Source organism: Littorina saxatilis, linkage group LG14 (genome assembly GCF_037325665.1).
Source record: "Littorina saxatilis isolate snail1 linkage group LG14, US_GU_Lsax_2.0, whole genome shotgun sequence".
Lineage (NCBI taxonomy): Eukaryota > Metazoa > Mollusca > Gastropoda > Littorinimorpha > Littorinidae > Littorina > Littorina saxatilis.
This window is the reverse complement of record NC_090258.1, coordinates 15,232,342-15,260,282: the sequence shown is the minus strand read 5'-3', so window position 1 is coordinate 15,260,282 and position 27,941 is coordinate 15,232,342. Positions and strand designations below refer to the sequence as shown.

Here is a 27,941-nt window from a genome sequence, read left to right as displayed (position 1 = left end):
TGTTTTGGAACCTAGATCTCTTCTAAAGCCTCGTGCAATCTATTACGTCAAAGCAAAGAAACGTCACTCTGAAAGTGTGGCGTGACGTGTTAGTTCTGAAGATCCATCGAGGGTAATTAGCGAGCGCAATTTTTGTTTCTATAATGCAAATCCTTGTGCACTCAATCACACACAACATTTGTACAAGGCAAAAAAGCAACACTTTTTTCACAGATTCAAATGCATTTAACATTAACCTTTATCTGACAAGGTTTTGCCATTTTACCACTCTTACCTCAGTGTAGAAGTACATGTACAGCAACTATTTTTAACGACAGAGCAACAATTTTTTAGCAGAACAGGACACTACAGTTGATATTTTGGTTCACAGCACTAAAGCAAACAAGAAAGTCGGATGAGAAGGTCAAAGTGCTTCTGACAAGCTCTGGAAAAATAAACAGTAGCAAGTATAAGTATTGCCTGCATTGTCCAAACACCACAAAAACTATGCTTTCTCCTGTTTTCGATGCTGTATTGGGGCTCCCACTTTTTCACAAATTTAAAAAAAGTAACTAATAAATGTGATCAAATTGTACCATTTTGACACGCCTCTCCCCCACCCCCCTCCCCCCCAAAAAAACCAATTAGTGACTTTGGGAGCTCTTTGTATATTGTGGCTCAAAAAGTTCATCTACTTGATCAAGTAGTAGCATTTGATCCCTATGATTTGCTTAATTTTATAATAATTTTGTAGTGCCTCCACTGGCATTCTTATCCCTAAATGTAAAAAAATGCTGTGCGAGTTTGATTCAACAATAACTATGAAGGAAACTGAAACGAAACATACTGACACTTTCAAAAATTGAACCCACTACTAAATGATTACATACTTGAAAACTATTTGATATTCCAGTAGTATTTCCACACTCAACATATCTGAATCGTTTTAGAACAGTGTGAAATTTGATTACACATGTACCAAATAGTTAACAAGCCTGAGATCAAGGTAAGAAAAAAACACAATGTACAATGTACAATAATCTTGTATAAAAAAAACCAAAAGTGAAAGCCCAAAGTGCTGTATTCTTCAACAATGTGGTACATGTACTATGCATGCACCACTGAAGAATTTTGTAACCCTGCCCTTCACTTTCACATATTTGTATCTACCTATTCAGAATCTCATGGGTGGGATTCTTCTGGTATATGCCGGAAATCTGGATTCGTAATGTCTGGTGACATTTTTTGGTTGTTAATTATACAAATCCTTCAGCGTCTGGGGGACCCAAGGACCCCCCCCCCCCCCCCCCCCCCCCTCAAAATTCTTCAGGATTCATGACATTTTTCAGTCCCACCCATGGAATCTATGAATCTTTCGAATGAGGTGCTATCAGAATTTGTAAACACACAAAATGAAAAGAGTTTAAGTTAGTGAAGTGGATCAAATAATGAAAGCTCACCATGGTCCAATTGGTGAAGGTAAAAAACAATGTAAATGGGATACAGAAATGATGTATTAAATGCACTAAGAAGCTTCAACCTGTCAGTGTGTTCATTAGCCTCATAGTCGTAAGCTCACAGGAAGGTAATGTGGTCACTGTTAGCATTTGCAAAATCACACATTTCCCAGATACAGTGGAACCCCCCTTTTAAGACCTCCACACATCTGAGAAAATCAGGTCTTAAAAAGGAGGGAGTCTTAAAATGGGGGTACATGTACAGAGGTTATGAACCAAAAATTATATGGGTGTTACTCTTCCGGCTTTTGCCGGATTTCCGGTTTTTGAAAAAATCTGAAGCCGGAAATTCCGGTTTTCCGGGTTTAAAAAAAAAAAAAAAGCTTCGTTTCGCTAAGTTGAAATAACGAGCAGCGGTTCCGATCCGACTTTTGACACCGGTTCGTGTGCTTTCTCGGTTCGCTCCCTTGGATTTGCCGCCATCTTGCTTATTATGATTTGGTTTCGTCGGTGTCCAGAAACCTTCTTTCAAACTTGAGCATTTTGGACCCCTGCCTTTCAGGTTTTTTGATTTTTCCCAGTAACACCCATTTGTTTGTTTGTTTGTTTATTTGTTGCTTAACGTCCAGCCGACTACGCAGAGCCATATCAGGACGAGGAAGGGGGGGATGAAGGGGGCCACTTGTCAAGCGATTCCTGTTTACAAATGCACTAACCCATTACTTGTGTCCCAGCAGGCTTTAGTAAAACTAAATTAATACCTACTGGAAGATTACCAGTTTCCAGTATGTTAAAATAGGCTTAACCTATCTACTGCTGGACTTACATCAGAACACTAACAGATTAAACTATACATGAATCGCGAGACAAGCGGCAAGAGAAGAGATTTTTGGAAAAAATACAGGTGAATGAGCAAGAAGGCAGAAAAAAGAAAAGAATTCATGAAGAAAAAGAGAGCATGACAGGAAAGAGGAACCAAAAATCTACCTAACAGCAAACTAGAAAGCTCCTGCGGTTCCAAAAACAGGAGGGGCCTTTAATTTCATAACCGCAGTGCCCCACTGCGGGAAGTAACACCCATGAAAATATGAAAAAAACCATGATCTTAAGAAGGAGGGAGTCTTAAATTGGGGGGTCTTAAAAGGGGGGTTCCACTGTACATTATGTATGCAGGATAGCAAACTGTGCTTGGATTTCATTATGCAGTTTATTCGAGAGTCTTAGAGCACTGTTTTCAAAGAGACAAGTACCTTACAGTTACAGAGACCTGTGCAGGCTTTTACACGGGATAAGAGCACCCTTCCACTTGGTCACATACCAACAACCAATAGCACGGCTTCTCCCTGTACACAGTTGAACGCTTTTGCTGAATAAATGTTGCAGACTGGTGTTCATAAGAAAATTAGTTCAGCCCCCCCCCCCCCCCCCCCAAAAAAAAATTCGCACTGCTCAGAAAGCAACCCGACTTCATTTTTGGTACAGTGAAATTCCAGTCTCAAGACCCCCCTCCCCAATTTAAGACTTCCTCCCTTATATTTAGAAGACCTTATATTTACAGATGTTTTGTTGACAACCTCTGTGAAATGTACCTCCATTTTAAGCAGACTCTATAACCTAGGATAAAAACATCCCTTCACTTGAACACAAAATGTGAAACCTCCCTCCTACCTACAACCCTAAAGTCAATTTTCCAGATAAAATCTCCGATAAAATAATGACAACATAACCTCCGTATCAAAGGAAGTACTAAACTATTAGTACTTCTTCAGCTAACTTGTGCAAGTAAATTGTGCCGTTTCTAAAATTTGTGAAAATTCCTGAGCTAAAGTCACTTAAATTTTGCACATATATGACTGACAAAATGTTGTATGCTTCTACTGCTCGGACTCATTTCCAAGTCTTTTTTTTATGATCAAAGTGTCAAAAAATCTTCAATTTCCTTCCAAAACACTTTTAGGGAATCTCATCTCTGCTAAACATTTTAGAACAATTATATACATAGGTCCCAAAAAGAAGAGGCCTAAAAGGAGGTTTCACATTTTGTGTTCAAGTGAAGGGATGTTTTTATCCTGGGTTAAAACCTTGACAGATCTGTACTGTATTGGTTTCCTGTATGGCTTACATGGGCATTATCTTCCACATTTGTGTGTGTGTTTGCGGGTCACATCATGTGTTAAATTTCATTATCAGATAATATACACATTAATTACATGTTACCACAGGACTTGCTGTTTGTTACCTGTAGGCAATTTTGTTAGTCGATTTTCATTTCTTACCAAATGAGTGGAATAATAATGGATGTTTTGATAATCTTCATATATTAACTGCTTTGAGCAGGAATTACTTTATGCAGGATCTGTAATGAAAAAGTACCACAAGCATTATTTTTTATTATTTGCGCTTGCATTATTTTAGAGTTGCTACGTCTTTCCTCATTTTTATTTTTTTTTTATACATCATACAAGATGGGAAAAGCATTTCTGCAGACTCACAAAATTGTATTCACAAATCAGAGTATGACTTGTTTACAACTTGCCATAAGTGCCTTCTCGACAATAACTAACGAGTCATTTCATGATTAGGGATGCAGGTTTTAAACAGTACGAAAAGGCTGCAAGTAACATATTTCCACTTTTACAAAAATCCCAACTGGATTAGAAAGAACAAGAGCAGAACTTGTTACTATTGCCACCAAAGCCAAGAGAGGCTGCATTACACCTAGCCAACCAAAATCAAGGACTATTATCCCCCAGCTAACTAAGAAAAATTCAAACAAAAGAACAATATTGCAGTGCTGTTAATCAAATTGATTCTTCTCTACATGAAAGTGTTTGAGTATACAGTGATGTCATCTGGCATCGGCTGAATGTTGAACGGACTGTCTTGAACTCCAGAAAGGTGCAGAAAAACTTTCATGGCCATTTTTAAAGTTTTGCCAAAGAAATTAAATGGCAGCAACATCCCTGGGTATGGCTTCATGCAAGACACACATAGAAAGAAAAGGAAGTATACTGACAGTGAGAGAAAGAAATCAACAAGTTACATCTAGCGTTCTGTAACAATACCGGCAGCAACATGGAAACAATACCTGACAAATATTTACAATTTTCAGTACTAAATTATGTTGCGGGTGCAACATACACATCACAGTCTTTGATTTAAAAAAAAAAAAAAATCACTAAAACTACTGCCATTATGATCAACTTCAATGATCATAGTCAACAGTATGTCATCACGATTACAAAGTCAAAGTTTTACTCGTCATCTCGGAACTATCAACACCACATTATAATTTCTTCTGTATCGACACCATCAAAACGTCAACTCATAATTTTTAATCTCTGAGTTTCATATCCACAGTCACAACCAGAGTTGAAACAAAGTGAAGAGAATGAACTTCAGATATATATATCCTGAACGCAGCATTTTTTTCATGATCTGATTCTGAAACGAAACAGATACCCAAATTATATGTTGCTGAAACCTGCCAGTTCAATGCAGATTTTAGTCTTTTGTCAGTGTATATTCTCAAGCTTTTGTTCCAGTGTCTTGGTTTCATCATACACAAACATTCTGAACACTGTACAAACTGCTTGGTTAGTGCAATGAAAAACTCGGAAAGAACTTCACTATGACACTTTTTTGTTCAGAAAAATTCTCAATGCTATTTGCACACCAGCTTTTCCATTGTCATGGCTCTGACAATCAGTGGATTTTAATGCACTTGGCCTGTATTAACTCTCGGTGCTATCACTGTGGAACCGCCTTTTAAGACCTTCAAAAACCTGACAAAATCAGGTCTTAAAAAAGAGGGAGTCTGAAAATGGGGGTAATTGTACAGAGGTTATGAACAGAAAGTCTGAGAAAACAAGGTCTTAAAAAGGAACGAGTCTTAAAATGGGGGTAATTTTACAGAGGTTATGAACAGAAAATGTGAGAAAACAAGGTCTTAAAAAGGAGGGAGTCATAAAGGGGGGTTCTACTGTACTGTAAAAGAGAGATGCCACACACTCTCTCACACTTTCGCCTTAGTATAAAACCAGGACTGAGTTGCATGGAGTAAAACTGTGCCACCGAAATAGATGGTACGCAGCCCTGGTGTCGGATTGGTTGAAATTGAGATTTATTGTGAATTCAACTAACCAAACCCCTTTTCCCCACCCAGTTGCCTGGCACCAATTTGCGCAGGTCACATACAAAATGCAGTTTTCACCATCTTGGGCTTTGTATCACATACAGTACTTACAGCTTGTACAATTTTTAGTGCCTGCGCCAAGTGACCAAGATGGCTGATGATGCTTTTACAATTAAATGAATTATGCGGTTTACCTTATAGGCATAAGACAGCGGTTTTTCTTTCATAGTATTTCTGGTGCTATACAGAAAACATGTTCTCAATCTTGTTGGCATTTGCGTATATTCACAATTCGGCTAGCATGTCCTTGTGCATAACCAATTCCAACAGTGTCAGCTTCTATGTGATAGATATATTTACCCACAGCAGAACAAGCATAATAAGTCTTGTAAACATGTCTCGAATGCAAACAGGATAGGATGATGGCCATTTTTCAAAACAAGAATCTGTAAGTAAAATTCCTCTGTCTCTTTATGCGTGATGCAAGTTTCCTTCTCCTTTTATTTGGTAATTTTACTTCAAACACATCTCATGTTTCTTTGTTTTTTTCGTTCGATTTTTAAAAATTTGTTCTTTCCCAGGGATGAGCTGGATCTTTCTTTATTTGGTGTTTAACGTCGTTTTCAACCACGAAGGTTATATCGTGACGGGGGAGATGGGATAGAGCCACTTGTCAATTGTTTCTTGTTCACAAAAGCACTAATCAAAAATTTGCTCCAGGGGCTTGCAACGTAGTACAATGTATTACCTTACTGGGAGAATGCAAGTTTCCAGTACAAAGGACTTAACATTTCTTACATACTGCTTGACTAAAATCTTTACAAACATTGACTACATTCTATACAAGAAACACTTAACAAGGGTAAAAGGAGAAACAGAATCCGTTAGTCGCCTCTTACGACATGCCCAGCATGGGGTAAATTCTTCCCCCTAACCCGCGGGGGGTGATGAGCTGGATGATAACATTTCTGGGTAAAATGTGTGAATATCCACTCCAGGGCAAACAAAACCCATGGTTTTGCTCTTCGCAGCGGCAAGCGTGACCCGTCTTGGTCTTCGGTATGGTTAGCCGAGACTATCTGAATGTAGTCTTAGCGATGACTGGTTTGTGGTGTTGATCTTGACTAAATGTTTTTATATCGCTTCACGCGACTTGTTTTAGTTAGACTTGTTGAACAGTTGCAGTGAGGAGTTCATTAATACATTATGCTCAATTTATTTTAAACACCGTCTAGATGTTTGCCAAGGACTGGCTGATCACAAAAGCAAAACTTTTTTCTGTAAACATATTGCAGAAATTCCCTCGATTAAATGTGTGAAAAATACACATCACAAGTCAACAATTTCAAAGGTTCTAAGCATGTTCTGGTCCCCAGTCAAAAGCTGTGTGACAACAGCTTACAACCAAATGTCTCTAAACTGCCTAAATATTTCACACTCCCCGAGAAGACAACACGTTTCCAACTTTCCCCGGACACTAGCAGTAGCAACAAATACTGAAATCAAATTTTCAACCGCTGCATGTTGAAGGGTCAGTTAGGGAGAACAGAGATGCTCCATAATAGAAAGCCCAAGGAAAACCGTGTGGCCAACTGCAGTCCCCCTCCGCTGCCAGTTGTACGGAAGAAAGGAGGACCTGGAGAAGACGGCATCATTTGTCTCGCTGTCTGGGCTGACAATATAGACGTGTGATCAACAAGAAGGAGAAGTTATTTCTTTGAAGGCCAGCATTATCTTGTAAGGCCCGCTCCACGTGTGCTCCATGTCGCTCTGTTTTGTGTGTCTGGATTACATCCGGTGTCACTGGCAATGCTCGGTTTAGCTCTGAGACTTTGCAAAGTATATATAGGCTTTGTTCTTGTGTGTGTGTCTCTCATAGTGACGAACAATCCCCAGCAATCTCTTGCCGTCCATTTACCACTGCAGGATGCCCAAAGTTCCCAAGCTCTAGGTACGGTTCAGTAAAACAGCAACTACTGGCAGAGCAATGGTGACTGCGCGTAAGAGCAAGAAACAAAAAGACCAAAAAATACTGTACTCAAGTGTTTAACGATGGCGATACAATAGTGCTTTGTTATTCGTATCGTCATCGTTAAACACATGAGCACAGTATTTTTTTGGGTCTTTTTACTGGCAAAAGGTCCTTTCCGGGATTTTTGTCCAGCTGCCACTATTCGCAAATTCTATCCCATCAGAATAAACTCGTACCAAGGAGTGTCCAGGAGATTGGCACCGTGAGATTGGCACCGCTAGCCAGCTGTCAGTTCACGCCCAGCTGTCGTCATAGTCGCACACGTTGGATTTTTGCTTGTGTTTGCCTACTTTCAGATCCGTTTGTTACAGCATTTGGTCTTGTGCTGCACCTTTAACTGTATTTTAGTTTCCCCAGTATTTGTCACCAAGAAATGGACATCGCTCTGCCATCTGTCATTATCACCTGATGCAATATTCCATAGCAGCTGATTGTGGTTTCAACACATCCTATTCCTGTGTATTTCTGTAAAGTTGTTCCTCAGGAAATCATTGTCAAACCATCATGTTTCAGAAGAAGTTTGTTTCCACAACCAGATAACCCAGTTCATAGTCTAGCATGGCAACGGGGACGCAGAAGAAGATAATCCAGTTGATGATAACTTTCTGGGAAATATTCGACAATCACTGTCCCACTGGCACCGACAGCAGTTAGAGGCTGCCCTGCAAAACGTCAGTCAAACACCACCTGTGCTGAAAACATCTGCCAAATGTTTGTATGATGGTTATAGGTAGCAGATTGGATATCTCCAATGTTTCCAAATAGTCTACAATTACAAATTCACAGCCACTGGTCACCGGAAGGTGAACATTTGTCCCAAAAAATGTCCCCCTAAATCTGCAAAACCTTGTAAGATGGTCACAGGTAGCAGACAGAATGTTTCCAACCAGCTTTATATTTATTCACAGCCACTGGTCACAAGAATATCTTCCCCTTTCACTGGTAAATGGATCTCTTATCTCTGGCAGGTGAAGGTCTGTCTCTGTAAACGTTTCAGGAGACCACAGAATGTCGCTCGCATTGCCGCTGGGTGGCGGAACATCTCTTGTCACCTCCAACCAATCATCAAATCTCAGTCTCACTGGTGCCATTGCCAGTCAATGTCCAGCTTACCCTAAAGACAACCATTACTGGTCACACTGAACAGTTATTCCACTTATCACAGAGGTCACTGTCACTTTGCACTGCTGTTGGTGGCTGGGGCCAAGGTGAAGGTATTAGTGTCAGAGACGATGGCACCGACCTGATGGCCATCAATGGTGACTGTGTTTGTGTTCCCCGCATTGACCAGTTGTGCCATTTCAAAGGGGACGTTGGTTGTGGATTCCACCATGGAGACTGGAGAAGAAAGAAATCAAAATGTTATCACTGAATTTTATGACGGGTTTAAGCAAAAAACATTTATTCAGGATACATAACATGAAAGATAGCAAATAGCTAGGGCACACACTTAAAGGCACAGTGCAGCTCACAGCCTTTGTTTTGCGTTTTTGTTGCAGCTGAGTGCATTTACAGTTCAAAAATTCTCCTATGGTAGTAAAACAAACCCAAAACTACCCAACAACGACATCTGTGAAGCTCGACAGTTTCTTGTTCACGCGAGTGCATAAATTAACCTAGTTATTACGTGGTGTTTGGTCGGAGTTCGATTCAACTGAGTGATTCCGGCCTCCATTTTGTTTTACACAAACTCATGACGTCTGACATAGTTTGCTAGTGACGTACAGACGGTCAAACAGACAGACACTCACTGGCATGAAGCGCTATCTGCCCCTGTGACTTCTGCTGTAGTGTGATGGGACAGTCTTGGTGTGCTAGGAGCAGGGTCTTCAGTTGAGCCACCTCACCCCTCAGCAAACTCACTTCAGTCTGCACAGCAAAGCACAGTTTGTCTCAATATTCTCACATCTGACAATAATAAACATGTACCGTATTTTCCGGGTTACAAGGCGCTACAGCGCATAAGGCACACCCCCTTCTTTTAAAAAAACCTTGTAATCCAGTCACCCATTGGGCGCAGGGGGCCCACAGGGCGCACCAAAATTGAAAAAGTATACCGGTAACAAACGGTCGAAGAATGAAAATAAGCCGCACATCAAAGGAAGAATACAGAGTGGAAATATGTGTGCTCTGTGTGTGCAGCGAGATCAAAGGCAGGTCCATTGTGATAGCTGGGTTGCCTTGTTTATAGACACTGACCTTCTTCCCAGGGGTCAATGACCCAGTTTTAGCTATGAGAAGTGGTTCCCCTGTCATATCTGAGAGAGGAAACACTTCCTGCACCGGGATCAGTGACCGAGTTTAACCTATGGGGCGGTCTCTTTGATGTCTTCAGAGGAAACTTGGCCAGGGTAGTACCTAGTAGCTGAAACATGCATTATCACAAGTTGTTTGACTGGTACTCATGCGGTCTCTTTGATTTTTGTCGTATTTCATACACGGATTAGGCGCTTCCTTATACAAGGCGCAGGGGTCAAACTCGAGGAAAAAAGTCGCGCTTTATGACCCGGAAAATACGGTACTGAATTTTTTCTCGGTACAGTCCAATTTCAAACAAATGCGTGAAAACATGTGCACACAAAAACGGCTATACACAACAACACATGCAGAGAAAATGTAAAGTAGCAATATCAATACATATATTAGAGTCTTGGCTAATGTCTGAAAAAGTACAATGTAGAAACAGTCGACAAAGGCTTAACATTTCAAAATCAAGACTAAAACAAGAAGAGCAAACGCTCGATCGAGTCACTTTCGCAGTTCTGAATATTATATGAGGCATCAGATGGACAGGAAGAAATTGCTATTCACAACACAATGAGTCACGTTCACATAAAATTTGAGCCCGGTCACTTTTATAGTTTCCGAGAAAAGCCCAACGTTAAGTTGTGTGTTGCCGAACAGAAAAGGCTAGTTATCTCCCTTGTTTTTCTGATAACGTTCGTAAAAGGCTACAGATGTAAATACTTTGATGTAAAGAATAATCCTACAAAGTTTCAATCACATCCGATGAACTTTGTCAAAGATATAAAATGTCTAATTTTTCCTTTGACGCTGACCTGTGACCTTGAAAAAGGTCAAAGGTCAACGAAACCATCGTTAAAGTGTAGAGGTCATTGGAGGTCACGACTAAACAAAATATGAGCCCGATCGCTTTGATAGTTTCCGAGAAAAGTCCAACGTTAAGGTGGTGTCTACGGACGGCCGGCCGGCCGGACAGACTAACACTGACCGATTACATAGAGTCACTTTTTCTCAAGTGACTCAATAAACAAGAAAGGTTAGTTAATGGAACGAATGGAACTTTCTTGATGCAGAGGTCAAATTCAACGCCTGCTAAGCCAAGTTCTTTTCTTTTAATTGTTTCAGAATTATTTGTATATCTGCCTTCTACAAATACCATAAGGGCATGAGGGAGTTCCTCTCTGCGGAGGGGACCACACTCCGATTGTCCCTTGCCTGCAAAGCACAGTTAGCTCCCTTTACCTGTAGCTTGGTGTTGGTTTGCTGCAGCTCGTCTGCTTTCTTCTCCAAGTTGCCGATCCAGTGTTTGCGTTTCTGTCTGCATCTTGCCGCTGCCGCTCTGAAATGTGCAGCACGAATCGACATTAAACACACATTTCTTTCCACGACACATAAACCATTGCAGATCTCTTCTGATTTTTACATGTAATTTAGTTAGTTATATGAAGTCTTATATCGCGCGCGTATCTCCCGACTCGGACTCAAGGCGCAGGGATCTATTTATGCCGTGTGAGATGGAATTTTTTACACAATACATCACGCATTCACATCGACCACCAGATCGCAGCCATTTCGGCGCATATCCTACTTTTCACGGCCTATTATTCCAAGTCACACGGGTATTTTGGTGGACATTTTTGATCTATGCCTATACAATTTTGCCAGGAAAGACCCTTTTGTCAATCGTGGGATCTTTAACGTGCACACCCCAATGTAGTGTACAACGAAGGGACCTCGGTTTTTCATCTCATCCGAAAGACTAGCACTTGAACCCACCACCTAGGTTAGGAAAGCAGACCTGTTTACCCTCCCGGATTGTCCGGAATTATTACGGATTTGGGGTCTAAATTCCGGTATTACGGAATACTACCAAAAATTCCGGAAATTCCGGTCGAGAGAACCTTTTTCGAGCGTGAAAATTTGAAGTCGAAATTGTGGTAGTCACCAGGGCTGTGATTTCAAGGCTGACCGAAACAGCCTTTTCTGCGCATGTGCACAGCAAGGTATTTGTCGGATTCCGCGGATTTGAGATCGACATTGGTCCGAAGAGTAATATAGGGCCGATCTCTGTGGGGACGAAATACCAACCAAAAAAAGCGAAAGTTGTACAGAAATATCAGCAAAACTATTAAGTCAAGTGGCGGTGTCTGGTGAAGTTTAAGAAGAGCGAACCACATCCATTTTGGTGATCAACTTGAGATCAGTGCAACAACAAAGCTAGTCAGTTACGAGTCACGTCGCGGCACGTGTCCCGAGGTTAGACGCAGCATTAGTTTTAACAAAATGCAGTACACAAATAAACATGGAAACAAACAAAAACACGAAATTATGTTTGGCAAAACATGAGCCTGCTTCGCATCGAGTTTATTTGACCTAGGTCTCTACTTCCACAGAATCTCTCAGACCTGCGAACCGATCTCTCACTACGGTCAGTCGCGCCAGAGACATAGATGTAGGTCTATGGTCGCGCTCATCAGTTACTTGGTTGTTGCCGAAATTCAAGTCTTTCTGAGTCTAAAACTGATCTCCATTAATATTTCTCCAATATAGCAAAGATCACAGTTCTTTGAATCGAAAAACTTACAACAAAATGTTTAAATGAAATAAACGAATCGGTCCTCTAAAATTAAAGGTAGCTTCTGGAGAGAGTTATTATGACTGGTTTTAATGCAGGATGTCTGATGTGACAGAATGTCAGGTGGTTTTGTTCACATGCATCTTCAAGTGACTGTAAATAGAGGGCCCCAAAGGGGGGGTATCATCACGATCACGGGAAGGGAAATTTTAGCTTTCAAGATCACAGTTACCTTGATTTTTGTTTTCACGATCACAAACACCTTGACGAATAGAGGATCATAGAGTGATATAGCTGTGAAAAATGTACGTTGAAAATAAAATGCTTTGCAATAATGCCCATCACGATCACGAAAACAAATGACGATCATGAGACTTGATTTTTTTGTCATCACGGATCACGGGCAAAGTCCCATCACGATCACAGAAATGGAAATTTCGGCAATCACGGTCACAGAAAGGTCAAAAAACGCCAATCACGATCACGATTTTAAACCCTTTGGGGCCCTCTAAATAGTCCAAGGGTGGAGGGGTGGGGGGATGTTACAGGGGTTCCGGAACCCCCCCCCCCCCCCTTACTGTCAAAAAAGCAAAAAAAACTAAACAAAAATTCAGTCTGTGGGGAAAAAAACCTAGACATTTTCTGTCTGTGAAATTGTTGTTGTCTGGAGCAGATATCAATGAAGATAAATTGCCATTATTTAATACTAACTTTAAAAGAAATAAAGAGTGTCTGCTGACACCAATTTATCATGTTTAAAATCAAGGATAAGCTACAAATTGTAAATAAATAGCTAAAATTCTTCAGCCAGACCCCCCCCCAACCCCTGGACCCCAAGTTGACTCTGGGAAATAAATCCCTCGTCGAACATGGGGATCGATCCCACGCCGATAGCGACAACTGGTTTCGAAGCCAGCACCGCTACCGACTGAGCTATTTCCCTGCCGCAATTTTACCAATTAAATGATGAAGGATGTATCCCACCTGTTTCTTTCTAAAAACTTCCGTCTTCTTTCATCCGGGTCCTCTGAGTCAATGGAACCGTTCTTTGGTCGTTTGCTGAAACACACATGAACAAACAAACAAAAATTACAAAAGAAATGCATACAGCATGGAGTCTGCAAAGAACTAAATACAGTGGAATTAACCCAGACTGTAGGTCACTGTTCACTGTGACACTATCGATGTGATTTCATCTTGCCTCACCATCAAGGAATACATCATAAGAAACCCATTATAAGAATGCCTGTTTAGATAATGTTGCTTTCCAATGACTATGCCTTTTAACAATTAAAGATAGGTAAAATCTCTTGCAAGATGTTTCTTTACCCTGCGTGGTAAATAGAAAAAAGTTGTCTTTGTTTTCAGCCACTGAAGCCAGGCACAGGAATAACACAAATAAAAATACAAAGAAACACAGAAAGGCTGTACAGCGGAACCCCCCGTTTAACACTATTGTGACTAGCACTGCCACGGCGTTAACGTCTTGCCTGCCCAAGCTTGCCACCAAGAAACTTAAAAAAAACAGTAACTGTAAAGAAATCTGTCTAGCAAGCTTGAATTAAGTCCAATCACCACCAAATGTTGTGTACTAATTAAACAAGAAGGGCAAAGCCCATACGACTCACATGCTTTACACATTTTTCCTACCAAAATACATGTGACCTTGACCCAAGGTCAAGGTGATCCAAGGTCATGCAACACAAAGCTGGTAATTCAAGACATAGGAAGTACAATGGTGCTTATTGGCTCTTTCTACCATGAGATATGGTCACTTTTAGTGGTTCACTACCTTATTTGGGTCACATTTCATAAGGGTCAAAGTGACCTTGACCTTGATCATATGTGACCAAATGTGTCTCATGATGAAAGCATAACATGTGCCCCACATAATTTTTAAGTTTGAAACAGCTATCTTCCATAGTTCAGGGTCAAGGTCACTTCAAAATATGTATACAATCCAACTTTGAAGAGCTCCTGTGACCTTGACCTTGAAGCAAGGTAAACCAAACTGGTATCAAAAGATGGGGCTTACTTTGCCCTATATATCATATATAGGTGAGGTATTGAATCTCAAAAACTTCAGAGAAAATGGGAAAAATGTGAAAAATAGCTGTTTTTTAGGCAACATTTATGGCCCCTGCGACCTTGACCTTGAAGCAAGGTCAAGATGCTATGTATGTTTTTTGGGGCCTTGTCATCATACACCATCTTGCCAAATTTGGTACTGATAGACTGAATAGTGTCCAAGAAATATCCAACGTTAAAGTTTTCCGGACGGACGGACGGACGGACGGACGGACGGACGACTCGGGTGAGTACATAGACTCACTTTTGCTTCGCATGTGAGTCAAAAATGGATGCCCAGTTCAGTCGTGCTATTTGTAAGTTTGTCACGCGATTTGTTTTATCAAAGGGGGGTGAAAGGGGGATAATTTGTGTTTTTTAACTTTTTTTGTGTGTGTTTTCTTTTCCACTGGTTTTTTGACTCACATGCGAAGCAAAAGTGAGTCTATGTACTCACCCGAGTCGTCCGTCCGTCCGTCCGGAAAACTTTAACGTTGGATATTTCTTGGACACTATTCAGTCTATCAGTACCAAATTTGGCAAGATGGTGTATGATGACAAGGCCCCAAAAAACATACATAGCATCTTGACCTTGCTTCAAGGTCAAGGTCGCAGGGGCCATAAATGTTGCCTAAAAAACAGCTATTTTTCATATTTTTCCCATTTTCTCTGAAGTTTTTGAGATTCAATACCTCACCTATATATGATATATAGGGCAAAGTAAGCCCCATCTTTTGATACCAGTTTGGTTTACCTTGCTTCAAGGTCAAGGTCACAGGAGCTCTTCAAAGTTGGATTGTATACATATTTTGAAGTGACCTTGACCCTGAACTATGGAAGATAACTGTTTCAAACTTAAAAATTATGTGGGGCACATGTTATGCTTTCATCATGAGACACATTCGGTCACATATGATCAAGGTCAAGGTCACTTTGACCCTTATGAAATGTAACCAAAATAAGGTAGTGAACCACTAAAAGTGACCATATCTCATGGTAGAAAGAGCCAATAAGCACCATTGTACTTCCTATGTCTTGAATTAACAGCTTTGTGTTGCATGACCTTGGATGACCTTGACCTTGGGTCAAGGTCACATGTATTTTGGTAGGAAAAATGTGTAAAGCATGTGAGTCGTATGGGCTTTGCCCTTCTTGTTAAAAGTTATTTTTTAACAGAAAGCATTATAAATAATGTTATAACCAAACAAGGTGTAAAACCTATGAATTAGCTGAAATATTGTTAACATTGTACACAGAAATAAGGAGACAGTACCAAGAAAAAAAAAGCAAATCACGCATTCACTCACAGCATCCTGACTCAAATGAAACAAAACTGTGACACTCACCAAATAATGTCCAGGTAATCCATATTGAATATAAGTCACATTTTCACAACAAAGTAGCAACTGTACACCTATAAACATTTCCAAAAGGATTAGGAGGCTCCAGCCAGCCATTGTTATCAGTGCTGCCACGCCCCCTTGCACCTACACGATTCCAAGATACATGTGCGTCTAGCAGTACCACCCCTGCCACGTGTAGTTTGCCGACTCGTACTAGCAACAACAGGACCGTTTCTTCCTCACTATCACTGCTATTATCGCTTTCTTGAGGCGAAAACGATACGTCGGAATCATGATCTACAGGATCCTCAAGATCCAACATCCGGAGTAGAGAATCTCCTCCCGTGACAAGGCTCGCCTTCGATTCAGTTTCTTTGTTCGAACAAGAAGGGCAAAGCCCATACGACTCACATGCTTGACCTTGACAGCAATGACATCATACACTAAGAACTGCTTTACACATTTTTCCTACCAAAATACATGTGACCTTGACCCAAGGTCAAGGTCATCCAAGGTCATGCAACACAAAGCTGTTAATTCAAGACATAGGAAGTACAATGGTGCTTATTGGCTCTTTCTACCATGAGATATGGTCACTTTTAGTGGTTCACTACCTTATTTTGGTCACATTTCATAAGGGTCAAAGTGACCTTGACCTTGATCATATGTGACCAAATGTGTCTCATGATGAAAGCATAACATGTGCCCCACATAATTTTTTAGTTTGAAACAGTTATCTTCCATAGTTCAGGGTCAAGGTCACTTCAAAATATGTATACAATCCAACTTTGAAGAGCTCCTGTGACCTTGACCTTGAAGCAAGGTAAACCAAACTGGTATCAAAAGATGGGGCTTACTTTGCCCTATATATCATATATAGGTGAGGTATTGAATCTCAAAAACTTCAGAGAAAATGGGAAAAATGTGAAAAATAGCTGTTTTTTAGGCAACATTTATGGCCCCTGTGACCTTGACCTTGAAGCAAGGTCAAGATGCTATGTATGTTTTTTGGGGCCTTGTCATCATACACCATCTTGCCAAATTTGGTACTGATAGACTGAATAGTGTCCAAGAAATATCCAACGTTAAAGTTTTCCGGACGGACGTCCGGACGGACGGACGGACGGACGGACGGACGGACGGACGACTCGGGTGAGTACATAGACTCACTTTTGCTTCGCATGTGAGTCAAAAAACCACGCAAATCTGCACTAATTTGATCAGGGCGGAAAAGGAAGTCACGTGTATCAAGAGAAACAACTCAATTTATTGCAAGCTTCAAAAACCGGGAAGCAATCACGAGTCGTGTACCTTGTATGACTGTTACTGAAAAATTCACATCCCGTCCATGGGCGTGTCAGCGCTGCTACTGATTTATTCACCTCCCGTCGCGAAAGTGTTAAGACCCCCCCAATTTAAGACATCCTCTCTTTTAAGACCCTTTTTTTGAAGACTTTCTGTTCATAACCTCTGTAAATTTACCCCCATTTTAAGATTCCCTCCTTTTTAAGACCTGATTTTGTCTAATTTTTGGAGGTCTTAAAAAGGAGGTATAAAACCCAAATCATCAAAGTTGAAATCACATAACACTGCAATGACAATTAGATGGCTCTCGGCCTCACCTTATAGATTCAACATCAGAAAGGCCACAGTCATATCACTACAATGACATTGGATGACTTTCACCTTATAGGTTCAAGGTCAGAAAGGTCCAGATCATATTTCAATGACAATTGAATGACCCTCACCTCATGGGTTCAAGGTCAGATATGTTGAAGTCAGACAAAGGAGAGTCCAGCTCCATGAGAGGGGACATATCCTCTTCCGCCATCGTCTTGGAAACGTCTGAGTCTGACCTGGGCGAGGAGGAACTGACCACCCGCTGCTGTTGCTGTAGTTGCTGTAGCTGCTGTTGTTGCTGTTGTTGCTGTGCTTGTAGCGTCTGTTTTAATCTCTGCAACAAGGAATATAAGGGAAGAAATAAACAAATGACACTGATTTTACACCGTTGATTTCCCGAAATGCCTTTGAAATACCGTAAAACAGAATTTTGTCCGAGTCCGGTATGTCGGACTCCGTCAAATGTTAAAGTTTCGATTACACCGTCCGTACAGAGAATACACGCACACACGCACAGACAGACAAAGTGTATGAACGCATGGGCTACACATACGTGAGCCAAAAATAACTAATCACACAAATCTGAACATGTACATGTACTCAGCACACAAGAATGAAAAAAAAAACACAGAGAAAATATCTTATCAAGGAAAATAGCAAATCACACAATCTGAACATGTACTCAGCACACAAGAATGAAAACAACACCCAGAAAATATCCAATCTACCATTTTGCTTCAGATAACGTCTTCCCATCCCTGCTCCTATCGTTAGTCACCTAAACTGACAATATTCCTGTCACTTACTTAGTGGCAGAAAAGTAACAAACAACAACCAAAAGAGATGGGGGGGGGGGGGGGGGGGGGGGGAAGAAAAAAGAAATAAATGGTTTACACATGCCCACACATCACCACGTACAAAGATCTGTTTCATTCTATGAATGACCTGAGCTATACCAATTACCACACAACACAAATGTCTTAAGGCCCCCCCCAAAAAATAGTCTGTTTACGGTAACACGACCGACCCTATTTTTTTCGCGCGACCCTAGATTTTTTTTTTGGCATTTGGGGAAAAAAAAAAAAAAAAAAAAAAAAAATAACGTAAAAATGTTTTTTTGGGAAAAAAACAAACAAACAGAAAAAAAAATCCCGACCTACCGACCCTATTTTTTTGGCCTATGTTACCGTAAACAGACCTATTTTTTTTTTGGCCTAAAGCAGGGTGAGACTCTAAAAGACTGAAACACCCCAACCCCTCTCACTCCCCAAAGCCCCAAAACAACACTGCATCTTTCAGACTGGAAAAAAACCTGAGGAGAAAAATTTCTGAAAAATAGCCATAACCCCGGTATCACGCAGGCCCTGGTGGGCACAGATTTACAATTTTTTTTTTTTTAGCAATTTAAAGACAATTTGATGGCCTCTTTTGGCAGCTAAGAACACACAGAGGAAAGATTGCTCTCACATCATTTTCTTCATGGACAACTGTAGTTTTTAAAGAAAAATCGCGGATTTGAGAATTTCTCCATCCTGATCTTTAACACCCACCTGTTGGTTTAAACAAAATGTTATTCAAAATACATGACACTCACCTGTTTGAGCGCCATGGAGGAGTTAGACGAGGCAGGCGGGGGTGTGACTGTCTGACGCATAGCGATTCTGTTTGGCTGTGGCTGTGTGGGGGCTGCCACCATCACTTGCTGTGCTTGCTGCTGGTGTGGTTGTTGTTCTGTGGTAACTCCTGGCAACATGGTGCTGATAGTGGCCGGAATGTGGACTGGGACTGTCTGACCGGTGGGCAGCTGTAGGTATACCTGCACCGGAATTTAGAGATATTTTACTACAGTAGTGAGTACAATGGAACCCCCCTTTTAAGACCCCCCCCAGTTTAAGACTCCCTCCCTTTTAAGACTCTTTTCCCAAACGTACTGTTCATAGCCTCTGTAAATGTGACCCCCTTTTAAGCCTCTTTTTCCAAACGTACTGTTCATAGCCTCTGTAAATGTATCCTCCTTTTAAGACTCCCTCCTTTTTAAGACCCTCTTTTCTCACATTTTCTGTTCATATCCTTTGTCAATTTACCCCTATTTTCATACTTCCTCCTAATTTTGCGTACCCGGTCTGACCTCAAGACCTCATTTTCTCAGATTTGTTGAGGTCCCTACAGAACAAGATCAAATCTGTCAACAGTGCAAGTCTCTTGTTCACTTCGGAGCAACACTTTTAAAATTTATGATAGATTGTCAAAACATAACTTATTTGGCTCCAAATTGCGCAATTTAGGTTTGCCCCCCCCCCCTACTTGGCGGTTCACATTTTCCACTGTGTCCCATCAAAGTTTAATTGAGAGGGTCAAATGACCCATAGTCTTTTTCTTCTTCAAGGCTGAGCCCTGCAGCACCCCAGCAAACACACACCTGCATGGTACAAGACTGCTGGCCTTGTGAGGGAGAGGCAGAAGACGGTCGCTGCTGTTGTTGCTGTGCTGTAGTTGTGGTCAAGACTTGTTGCGCCATCATCACTGGTTGCGGGGCTGTTGCTGGTGACGTCAGGATCATCTGTGTTCCTCCTGCTGTGCTCCTGTCAAGCAAATGCTAAAGTCAGGCACGAGAACACGCAAGCATTACTTTTAATGATATACAGACCTGGGAATCCCTGCTTTGCACTTGGAGTATTCTCTAACAAACTTAGTGTTTTTCAGAAAAATGAGCATGCTCTACACAATTTTTGAACACACACGCGTCCGTCACACTGTGAATGAAGTTTACCAATACATTTCAAACAAATGCTGCTTTCAGTGTTTACTGGCAATAACAGTAATCATGTGTCAAAATACTGGATCGTCTTCAGGATGCGCTTGTAAAGAAAAGCAGTCTTGGCATTTGTTTCATCATATTGTTACCGTACTGATCATATTCTAGACAATCATGCTTACAAAATACGGCAAAATCGGATGGGTTCCCAGGTCTGGATATACAATACCGATACATGCAGACCCTGGTGGCGGTGACCTAACGATTTATTTTCTTCTGCTGATGTTTTGAAGTCACAGAGACAAACTTCATTGTACAAATGTTGTGTCACTTCCTCAGAAATATGCAGGATTTTTACAATATTTATGTCATGACATCTTTTTTTAAACCTTGTTTGGCCTTTGATGTCGGAGATTTCACTTTGAAACAGAGGGTCAAAAAGAGACTTCTCATTGTATTTCTTACATCAATATCGTCTTCAAGACGCAGTTCTTCTCACACAGGACAAGTAAGTTTTTTCTGTATCAAGATATTTTTCACTATGCCAAAGACTATTATTTCACTGGTCGCCATCACTGAGTGACTGGGATTCACTGGTATTATTTTCCTGATTTTTAGACGATCTGGTTTGTTACAGATTTGGGATGCGATCATTAGTACAAACAAAACTTAGAAATGAACTTTCACACGTTTTCACACCGGACTTCCTGCACGTGCACTATGCATGCATGTAAAGTATTTACGCATGTAGTTTGATATTGTGAAGCGCAGAGAGCACAGATATATTGTGTGGTTCGCGCTATATAAGTGTTCACTATTTTTATATTATTATTATCTTTACCCAGCTAACGAAGATGACACAGCCTGTGTAACCACCACTTCTCTCGTCGACACAGCAGGAAGCGATGACGGCACAGTTTTTGACGGAGACTGTGTGCTGTCAGCTATAGAGATCACGCTCACTTCCTCATGCTCTGTCGTCGTCGACGATGGCTGCATGCTGACCTTTTCCTTCACCCTTTGACCTGAAAGGTCAAGGGCAAATCCCTTGCTGGGTAAAACGATGGAGTCCTGTTTGAGTAACCCCCCTGACGAGGAAGTCGGTGACTGGATCCCCTTCGCTGCCTCGTGAAGGAGGAACGATCCATGAGATTTGTCGTGGAGAGGGGGCGGAACAGGCGTGTTGAGTTCGTTGGACTGAGGCCCTGGAATCGGTATCCCCTGCAAAAGAAAACTCAATGTTACATCAACATTAATTAAAAAATAAGAACAAGTTAAGACTACCCCTTTTCCCCCCTTTAGCATTTTAGAATGAGCACTACAAGGCAAGTGATTAAAGACGTACAGGGAAACCCCCCGTTTTAGACCAAAAAAACCCAACTCTTCTTCTTCTTCTTGTCGTTCGCTGTTAGATCGTCAGTCCGGACTGCAGGGCGAAACGTGCTGTGCGAGCACCATCGCGTGCATTTCGGACTGTCGACATTTCATTTTGCGTGGATCTGTGGTTGGTTAAGGTGCGCCTGTTGGCCCAGATCCTCCGACTTCAGCCCTTAGGTTTCTTTCGGGGTTACCCCGCCCTTAGTTCCTGGCTCAAAAACCTAACCCTGGGAACACATGGGGGATTTCTTACCGGGGGTCCCACCCCGGGGCTAGAGCTTTTAATGCGGCTCTTACCCGCATGGTGTAACCGTCATCGGACACGTAGAGCATTTATAGGGTAGTCAGTGCCATCTGTCAACCCACCCCGTCCTGGTGGAGACACCGCTAGTTGGTCCGGGACTGCTTATTCTATATTCGCAGCTGGCCCCCATATCTGGGGGCCGTTCCCCTATCCGCCACCTGAGGACCCGCCGGGTTGAGGATAGTCGCCCCCCTACTGAATTGGAAGTAGTCTGTTCCCGGAAAAAAAAAAAACTCAGGAAAATTAGGTTTAAAAATTAAATAAGGGAGGTGTATGAACTGATAATCCGAGAAAACAGGGAGTCTTAAAATAGGGTGGGTGGGTGTGTCTTAAAAAGGGGATTCCCACCGTATTGCAGTGAGGTTATCCGCACATCATATCAACATCTCTCCCAATGCCATGAGGCCAAAAAGAAAAAATATGTCTGTTTCCGGTAACCCGACCGACCCTATTTTTAAGCGCCGACCCTAAGTTTTTTTTCGCTTTTCGCACACACACACACAAAAAAAATAAAATAAAGTCAAGTATACTTCATTTAGTTTCAATATATCTAGGTCAAAAACATGTGCTAAATAATTGTAAGTAAACTAAGGAAGCGTTAAAAAAAACCCACATAAAAAGACGTTAAAATGTAAGACAAAGGTAATAAAAAAAATAATAAAAAAAAATAAAAATGACCGACCAACCCTATTTTTTTCGGCAATGTTACCGGAAACAGACATATTTTTCTTTTTGGCCTGAGGCAAACCAGTGACTAATCCTGCTTTTAATCTGCATGCACCGTCAACACCACACAACAGATATCAAGCAGTTCGGGTCACAAATTATGCGAACAAAAGTGACGATAGAAAACTTACATCTGAATCTGAGGCCTTCTTGAAGGCCTCCTCAAACGGGTTTTTGTTCAGTTCCTGGAACAGCCCCATTTCCTCGCAATTCTTCAGAAACTTGGTAGGTGTGGGTGTTTGATCTGAGGAAAAGAAAGAAAACATTGATTGATTTTTGAATAAATGCAAAACTCTCACACTAACTTGTGCTTGTGGTTGGTAAGCACCGTTCTCTTTGATTTCATAAACTTGTATTAACCTTTGAGTTTGACAAATTATGCGAACAAAAGTGACGATAGAAAACTTACATCTGAATCTGTTTGACAATGTATTCTCTAAATCATGTGCTGTAGTGAGTGAAGATGTAGAACTACCTGTAAACTCCCACAGGCTATCTACATTTCTCTCACATGGGCAGCTTAAACCATTCAAAGAAGACTGAAGTTAGTGATGCTACAGATTATTACAACATCTCACTGACTTCAGCCCGTAAACTGACACACAGTGTGTGTGCACATAAACAAGTAGGTTCTGATGCCAATAGTTTGTGTGTGTAAGTGTGTGTATGCCTGGTGTTACAGAAACCAACACCGTCTCTTTCCGGCATAGTCTCGAATTAACACTGTGGAAGTGACATCACATACTGAATGCAGAACGACCCTTTGAGATTTACGCAGTGGGACCGTGAACTTGGCTTTTAAATCGGGGTTTTGCCTTCTTTGTCAACCATGGTCTATAAACACTAATTACAGTGCATATATCTACATTTATTCCCCCCTCTGCTTCTTTACCTCTGTAAACTTGTAGAGCTAGTTATTTTTCGATAATGACCCAGCAACCAAACAAATAACGAGCCAGCAACAGCCTGAATCCTCGATAGTGCAATGGGTTGAGAAGCTGTTCTGTTTTGGTACTACTTTTGCGACTGAAAAGTTCCGAACGCTCTATACGTACGACATATACATCTCTGGAGCAAACAATACAAACATACCGCATTTAAATTAACAACTACAGGCCTGAACACATGAATCTCCATATAAAATCCATTAGTTAGGTTGTTTTCTGAATCTAGATCTGCCGTGCACAAACCGTTCATCACAAGCAAATTCCCAAGGCAAGTAACTCATACTCTAGCCGACAAGAGTAGTTCCCCTTCTTTTAACGCAGTTTCTTCGACAACACTGACTGCAATCCGACGGTCAGTTTTCAACAATATTTCATTTTATAAACAGATCACACGCAACCAAATGCACACATCTCATCAATTTAAACAACATAAAGCGGTTTCATACACTATTTTCCCCAGAAAACTGAACTTCATACAGTAATTAACGTTGGAACACGGGTGCAAAAGTTCGTCTGCTAGTCCCATTTGACGAAAGAACATTATCCTGTGCGATACTAAAACATAAACAGAACACACAATATCTTCCTTTACCGCCACAGCAGAATAACAGCATATCTGTGTACTTGATTTTAGTCTAAAACAGGGAAACTGACAAGAAGTGTTAACAGAATGGAATGATTTGCACGGAACTATACAACCGCGCATTAATCGATCGCCTGCGCAGGTTGACTGGTTGAGTGATTTGGATTCGATCAAACTTTCGCACAAAAACTCCTGTTTTCTTTGAATAACTGAAGAAAGGAGGAATAAAGAGGTTACACACCTCGTCTCAGTGATTATTAAAAATAATGGTCTCAGTTCGCGGTCATGAAAAAGCTCGCTGAAGCTCGCATTTTTCATGATCCGCCAACTTCGACCATTATTTTTAATAATCACTGAGACTCGGCATGTAACCTCTACGTATACACCTTCATATCATTTCTAAATGCTATAAACGAGTTGGTTAATTTTAAAGAAAATTAAAGAAGTTTCGGAAACTTGACACCCCATTTCTCTCTACTGATACTGACATAGTCAATAATTGAATAAACATTGATCCACATACAGGACCATAGCATTTCAGATAACTATGAGTAATATAAATAATGTAAAGAAATACAGAGTAAAAACTAAAATGAAGGAAACAGCTGACAGCTGTCACAGTGTAGTGTACGTCACTCACCCAGAATATGCATTCCCGGTGAACTGTTGTGACCCCCAGGGTTCAAGGCCAAGCACATTTCATGCTTTTTCATGTGGACATGCAGGTGGTCCTCATTGGTAAAGCGCTGCAAGGACAATTCCATTATTGAAATACTGTTTCAGGAGAAGCGCACACTCTCATTCCAAAGTAAACAAGGCAGACACACCAACAAGAAGTAAAAAGTATGCTACACACCTTTTGTCTTGCGACTTGGCCCCCTGAAGTTAATGATAACATTGAAATCTGATTGCATGGATCAAAGCTAAGACCTTTTATAATCAGGAAATATTGTTCATGGTTTTAGAACACAAATTCCAGTGTTCCTTTGAGAATCTTGAGGAAAATTCAGAAAATCTGCTGGAATATCCAGCGCTGAAATAGAAAGTCCACAAAATGGGGCACTGGCCTTTGGCTGGTACTTCTCATGATTTACTAGCCAGAGAGCAAATTTTACTTGCCAAACCAACCACTTGTTTCAGCACCTTTACTCGCATTTGGCGAGTAGATTAACATTTTACTCGCCATTTACATGTTTCTACTCACCATGGCGAGTAAAATACTCAGGCCTGAAATCAGTAGTCAAATCAGGAAATCCTACTCTCCGCCTGTGAACTTTCATTCCCAATGGCCGGGTTTTGTGTGTAATCTTCCTTTACCATCATGGTACCCAGTTTCTTGGGAGTGGAATACTGAGAGCACTACCGGTATATTAACTTTGCAAATGAAAGTGATATTACAGCATCTGGTGCTGTCAGCATCACACTCGCAACAAAGAAGACAGCTGTAGATCAATGTCCCTTAGTTACTACAGTGCATCAATCAATCAATCAATCAATATGAGGCTTATATCGCGCGTATTCCGTGGGTACAGTTCTAAGCGCAGGGATTTATTTTTTTATTTTTTATTTTATGCAATTTATATCGCGCACATATTCAAGGCGCAGGGATTTATTTATGCCGTGTGAGATGGAATATTTTTTTCACAATACATCACGCATTCACATCGGCCAGCAGATCGCAGCCATTTCGGCGCATATCCTACTTTTCACGGCCTATTATTCCAAGTCACACGGGTATTTTGGTGGACATTTTTATCTATGCCTATACAACTTTGCCAGGAAAGACCCTTTTGTCAATCGTGGGATCTTTAACGTGCACACCCCAATGTAGTGTACACGAAGGGACCTCGGTTTTTCGTCTCATCCAAAAGACTAGCACTTGAACCCACCACCTAGGTTAGGAAAGGGGGGAGAAAATTGCTAACGCCCTGACCCAGGGTCGAACTCGCAACCTCTCGCTTCGGAGTGCAAGTGCGTTACCACTCGGCCACCCAGTGCGTTACCACTCGGCCACCCAGTGCGTTACCACTCGGCCACCCAGTGCGTTACCACTCGGCCACCCAGTGCGTTACCACTCGGCCACCCAGTGCGTTACCACTCGGCCACCCAGTGCGTTACCACTCGGCCACCCAGTGCGTTACCACTCGGCCACCCAGTGCGTTACCACTCGGCCACCCAGTGCGTTACCACTCGGCCACCCAGTGCGTTACCACTCGGCCACCCAGTGCGTTACCACTCGGCCACCCAGTGCGTTACCACTCGGCCACCCGGTGCGTTACCACTCGGCCACCCGGTGCGTTACCACTCGGCCACCCGGTGCGTTACCACTCGGCCACCCGGTGCGTTACCACTCGGCCACCCGGTGCGTTACCACTCGGCCACCCGGTGCGTTACCACTCGGCCACCCGGTGCGTTACCACTCGGCCACCCGGTGCGTTACCACTCGGCCACCCAGTGCGTTACCACTCGGCCACCCAGTGCGTTACCACTCGGCCACCCAGTGCGTTACCACTCGGCCACCCAGTGCGTTACCACTCGGCCACCCAGTGCGTTACCACTCGGCCACCCAGTCCCGTTACCACTCGGCCACCCAGTGCCGTTACCACTCGGCCACCCAGTGCGTTACCACTCGGCCACCCAGTGCGTTACCACTCGGCCACCCAGTGCGTTACCACTCGGCCACCCAGTGCGTTACCACTCGGCCACCCAGTGCGTTACCACTCGGCCACCCAGTGCGTTACCACTCGGCCACCCAGTGCGTTACCACTCGGCCACCCAGTGCCGTTACCACTCGGCCACCCAGTGCGTTACCACTCGGCCACCCAGTGCGTTACCACTCGGCCACCCAGTGCAACCCCCCCCCCTTTTAAGACTCCCTCCCCTATAAGACCTTATTTGTTCAGATTTTCTGTTCATAACTTTTGCAAATTTACCTCCATTTTAAGACTCCCTCCTTTTTAAGACCTGAATTTTCTCAGATTTGTGAAGGTCGTAAAAAGGTTTCACTGTACAGGTATTTTGATGATTTTTTTTGGATTGGTAATTCAATCTTATATGTTCTCGCAACATACAAATACAAGTAGAGTACTATTAAAAGTCAATGTGTAAATGACACACAGCTGCCACAGTTTCTTCAGTGTTATTAGCATGTAGTGCAAGATGTAAACAATGGATTCTTCACCATCTAGCGCAGAAGTAACACTTACCATACCACAGTCCAGTGCTGAGCAGACAAATGGCTTGTCATCATCCACATCACACATTCTCCTGCTGAAGAAGCAGCTTGCCTGGACAACTGCTGTGCAACTGAGATCACACATTATTTCAATGAATGGTTGAGTTTGCATGCACAATTCTAGTAAAGATAGGATGAAGAAAAGTGTCGATTTACTGATCAGCTGACCTAATCACTATTCAGTCATATTTTCTCATAACATGGTTTTGCAGGTACCTGCAGATATTTGGTATTAATTCATCATGTGATGAATATACTCGTAGCTGGGGCTGATTATAAATGCACAAACTCAGAACTCAGTAAATGTTGTGACAGTTTCTGTCGATCTCGTTATTGTTCCTTATTTCCGCGTTGACATTTTCATCGATTTGCTCTCATGATTCTTCCCTAGATCTGCGTGCGTATGGACAGTGTGAAAGTACAACAAGCAGATGAACAACATATCAACTTATCGGCAATCAACTGGTGTCAAAACAATCATGGCAAAACAAATCACAAACCTTCAGTAACACACAAGTTGTCAACCAGAATTTTTGTGATCAAAATCCACCCAAGATGGCGC

At 41.8% G+C, this 27,941-nt stretch overlaps 1 protein-coding gene across 2 annotated transcripts; it reads right to left on the bottom strand.

Annotated features, from left to right (window-relative positions):
• Positions 1 to 220: 220 nt before the first annotated feature.
• LOC138947219 (cyclic AMP-dependent transcription factor ATF-7-like) lies at positions 221 to 27,941 on the bottom strand. Of its 2 annotated transcripts, XM_070318657.1 has the most exons (12): positions 27,880 to 27,941; positions 27,351 to 27,450; positions 24,785 to 24,890; positions 22,746 to 22,858; positions 21,049 to 21,428; positions 19,872 to 20,034; positions 19,047 to 19,268; positions 17,581 to 17,786; positions 13,407 to 13,481; positions 11,090 to 11,186; positions 9,355 to 9,472; positions 221 to 8,941 (listed from the first exon to the last, which is right to left on the bottom strand). In XM_070318657.1, the coding sequence occupies exons 2-12, from the start codon at positions 27,405 to 27,407 to the stop codon at positions 8,778 to 8,780; spliced, it is 1,701 nt and encodes a 566-aa protein (XP_070174758.1). In that variant the 5' UTR covers positions 27,408 to 27,450; positions 27,880 to 27,941; the 3' UTR covers positions 221 to 8,777. The 2 variants fall into 2 exon arrangements, with proteins under 2 accessions (XP_070174758.1, XP_070174757.1); XM_070318656.1 differs by lacking the exon at positions 27,880 to 27,941 and having other exon boundaries at positions 27,351 to 27,860.

What these genes read in the sequence shown, in the direction of transcription:
- LOC138947219 (XM_070318656.1), bottom strand. Translation starts at nt 27,491, where the DNA reads ATGCAAACTCAACCATTCATTGAAATAATGTGTGATCTCAGTTGCACA. An exon ending in TCTGACCTTGAACCCATGAG is followed by an intron (nt 13,482 to 17,580) that starts GTGAGGGTCATT and finishes TGTGTGTTTCAG; the next exon opens with CAAACGACCAAAGAACGGTT. An exon ending in AAACCAACACCAAGCTACAG is followed by an intron (nt 9,473 to 11,089) that starts GTAAAGGGAGCT and finishes TTTGCTGTGCAG; the next exon opens with ACTGAAGTGAGTTTGCTGAG.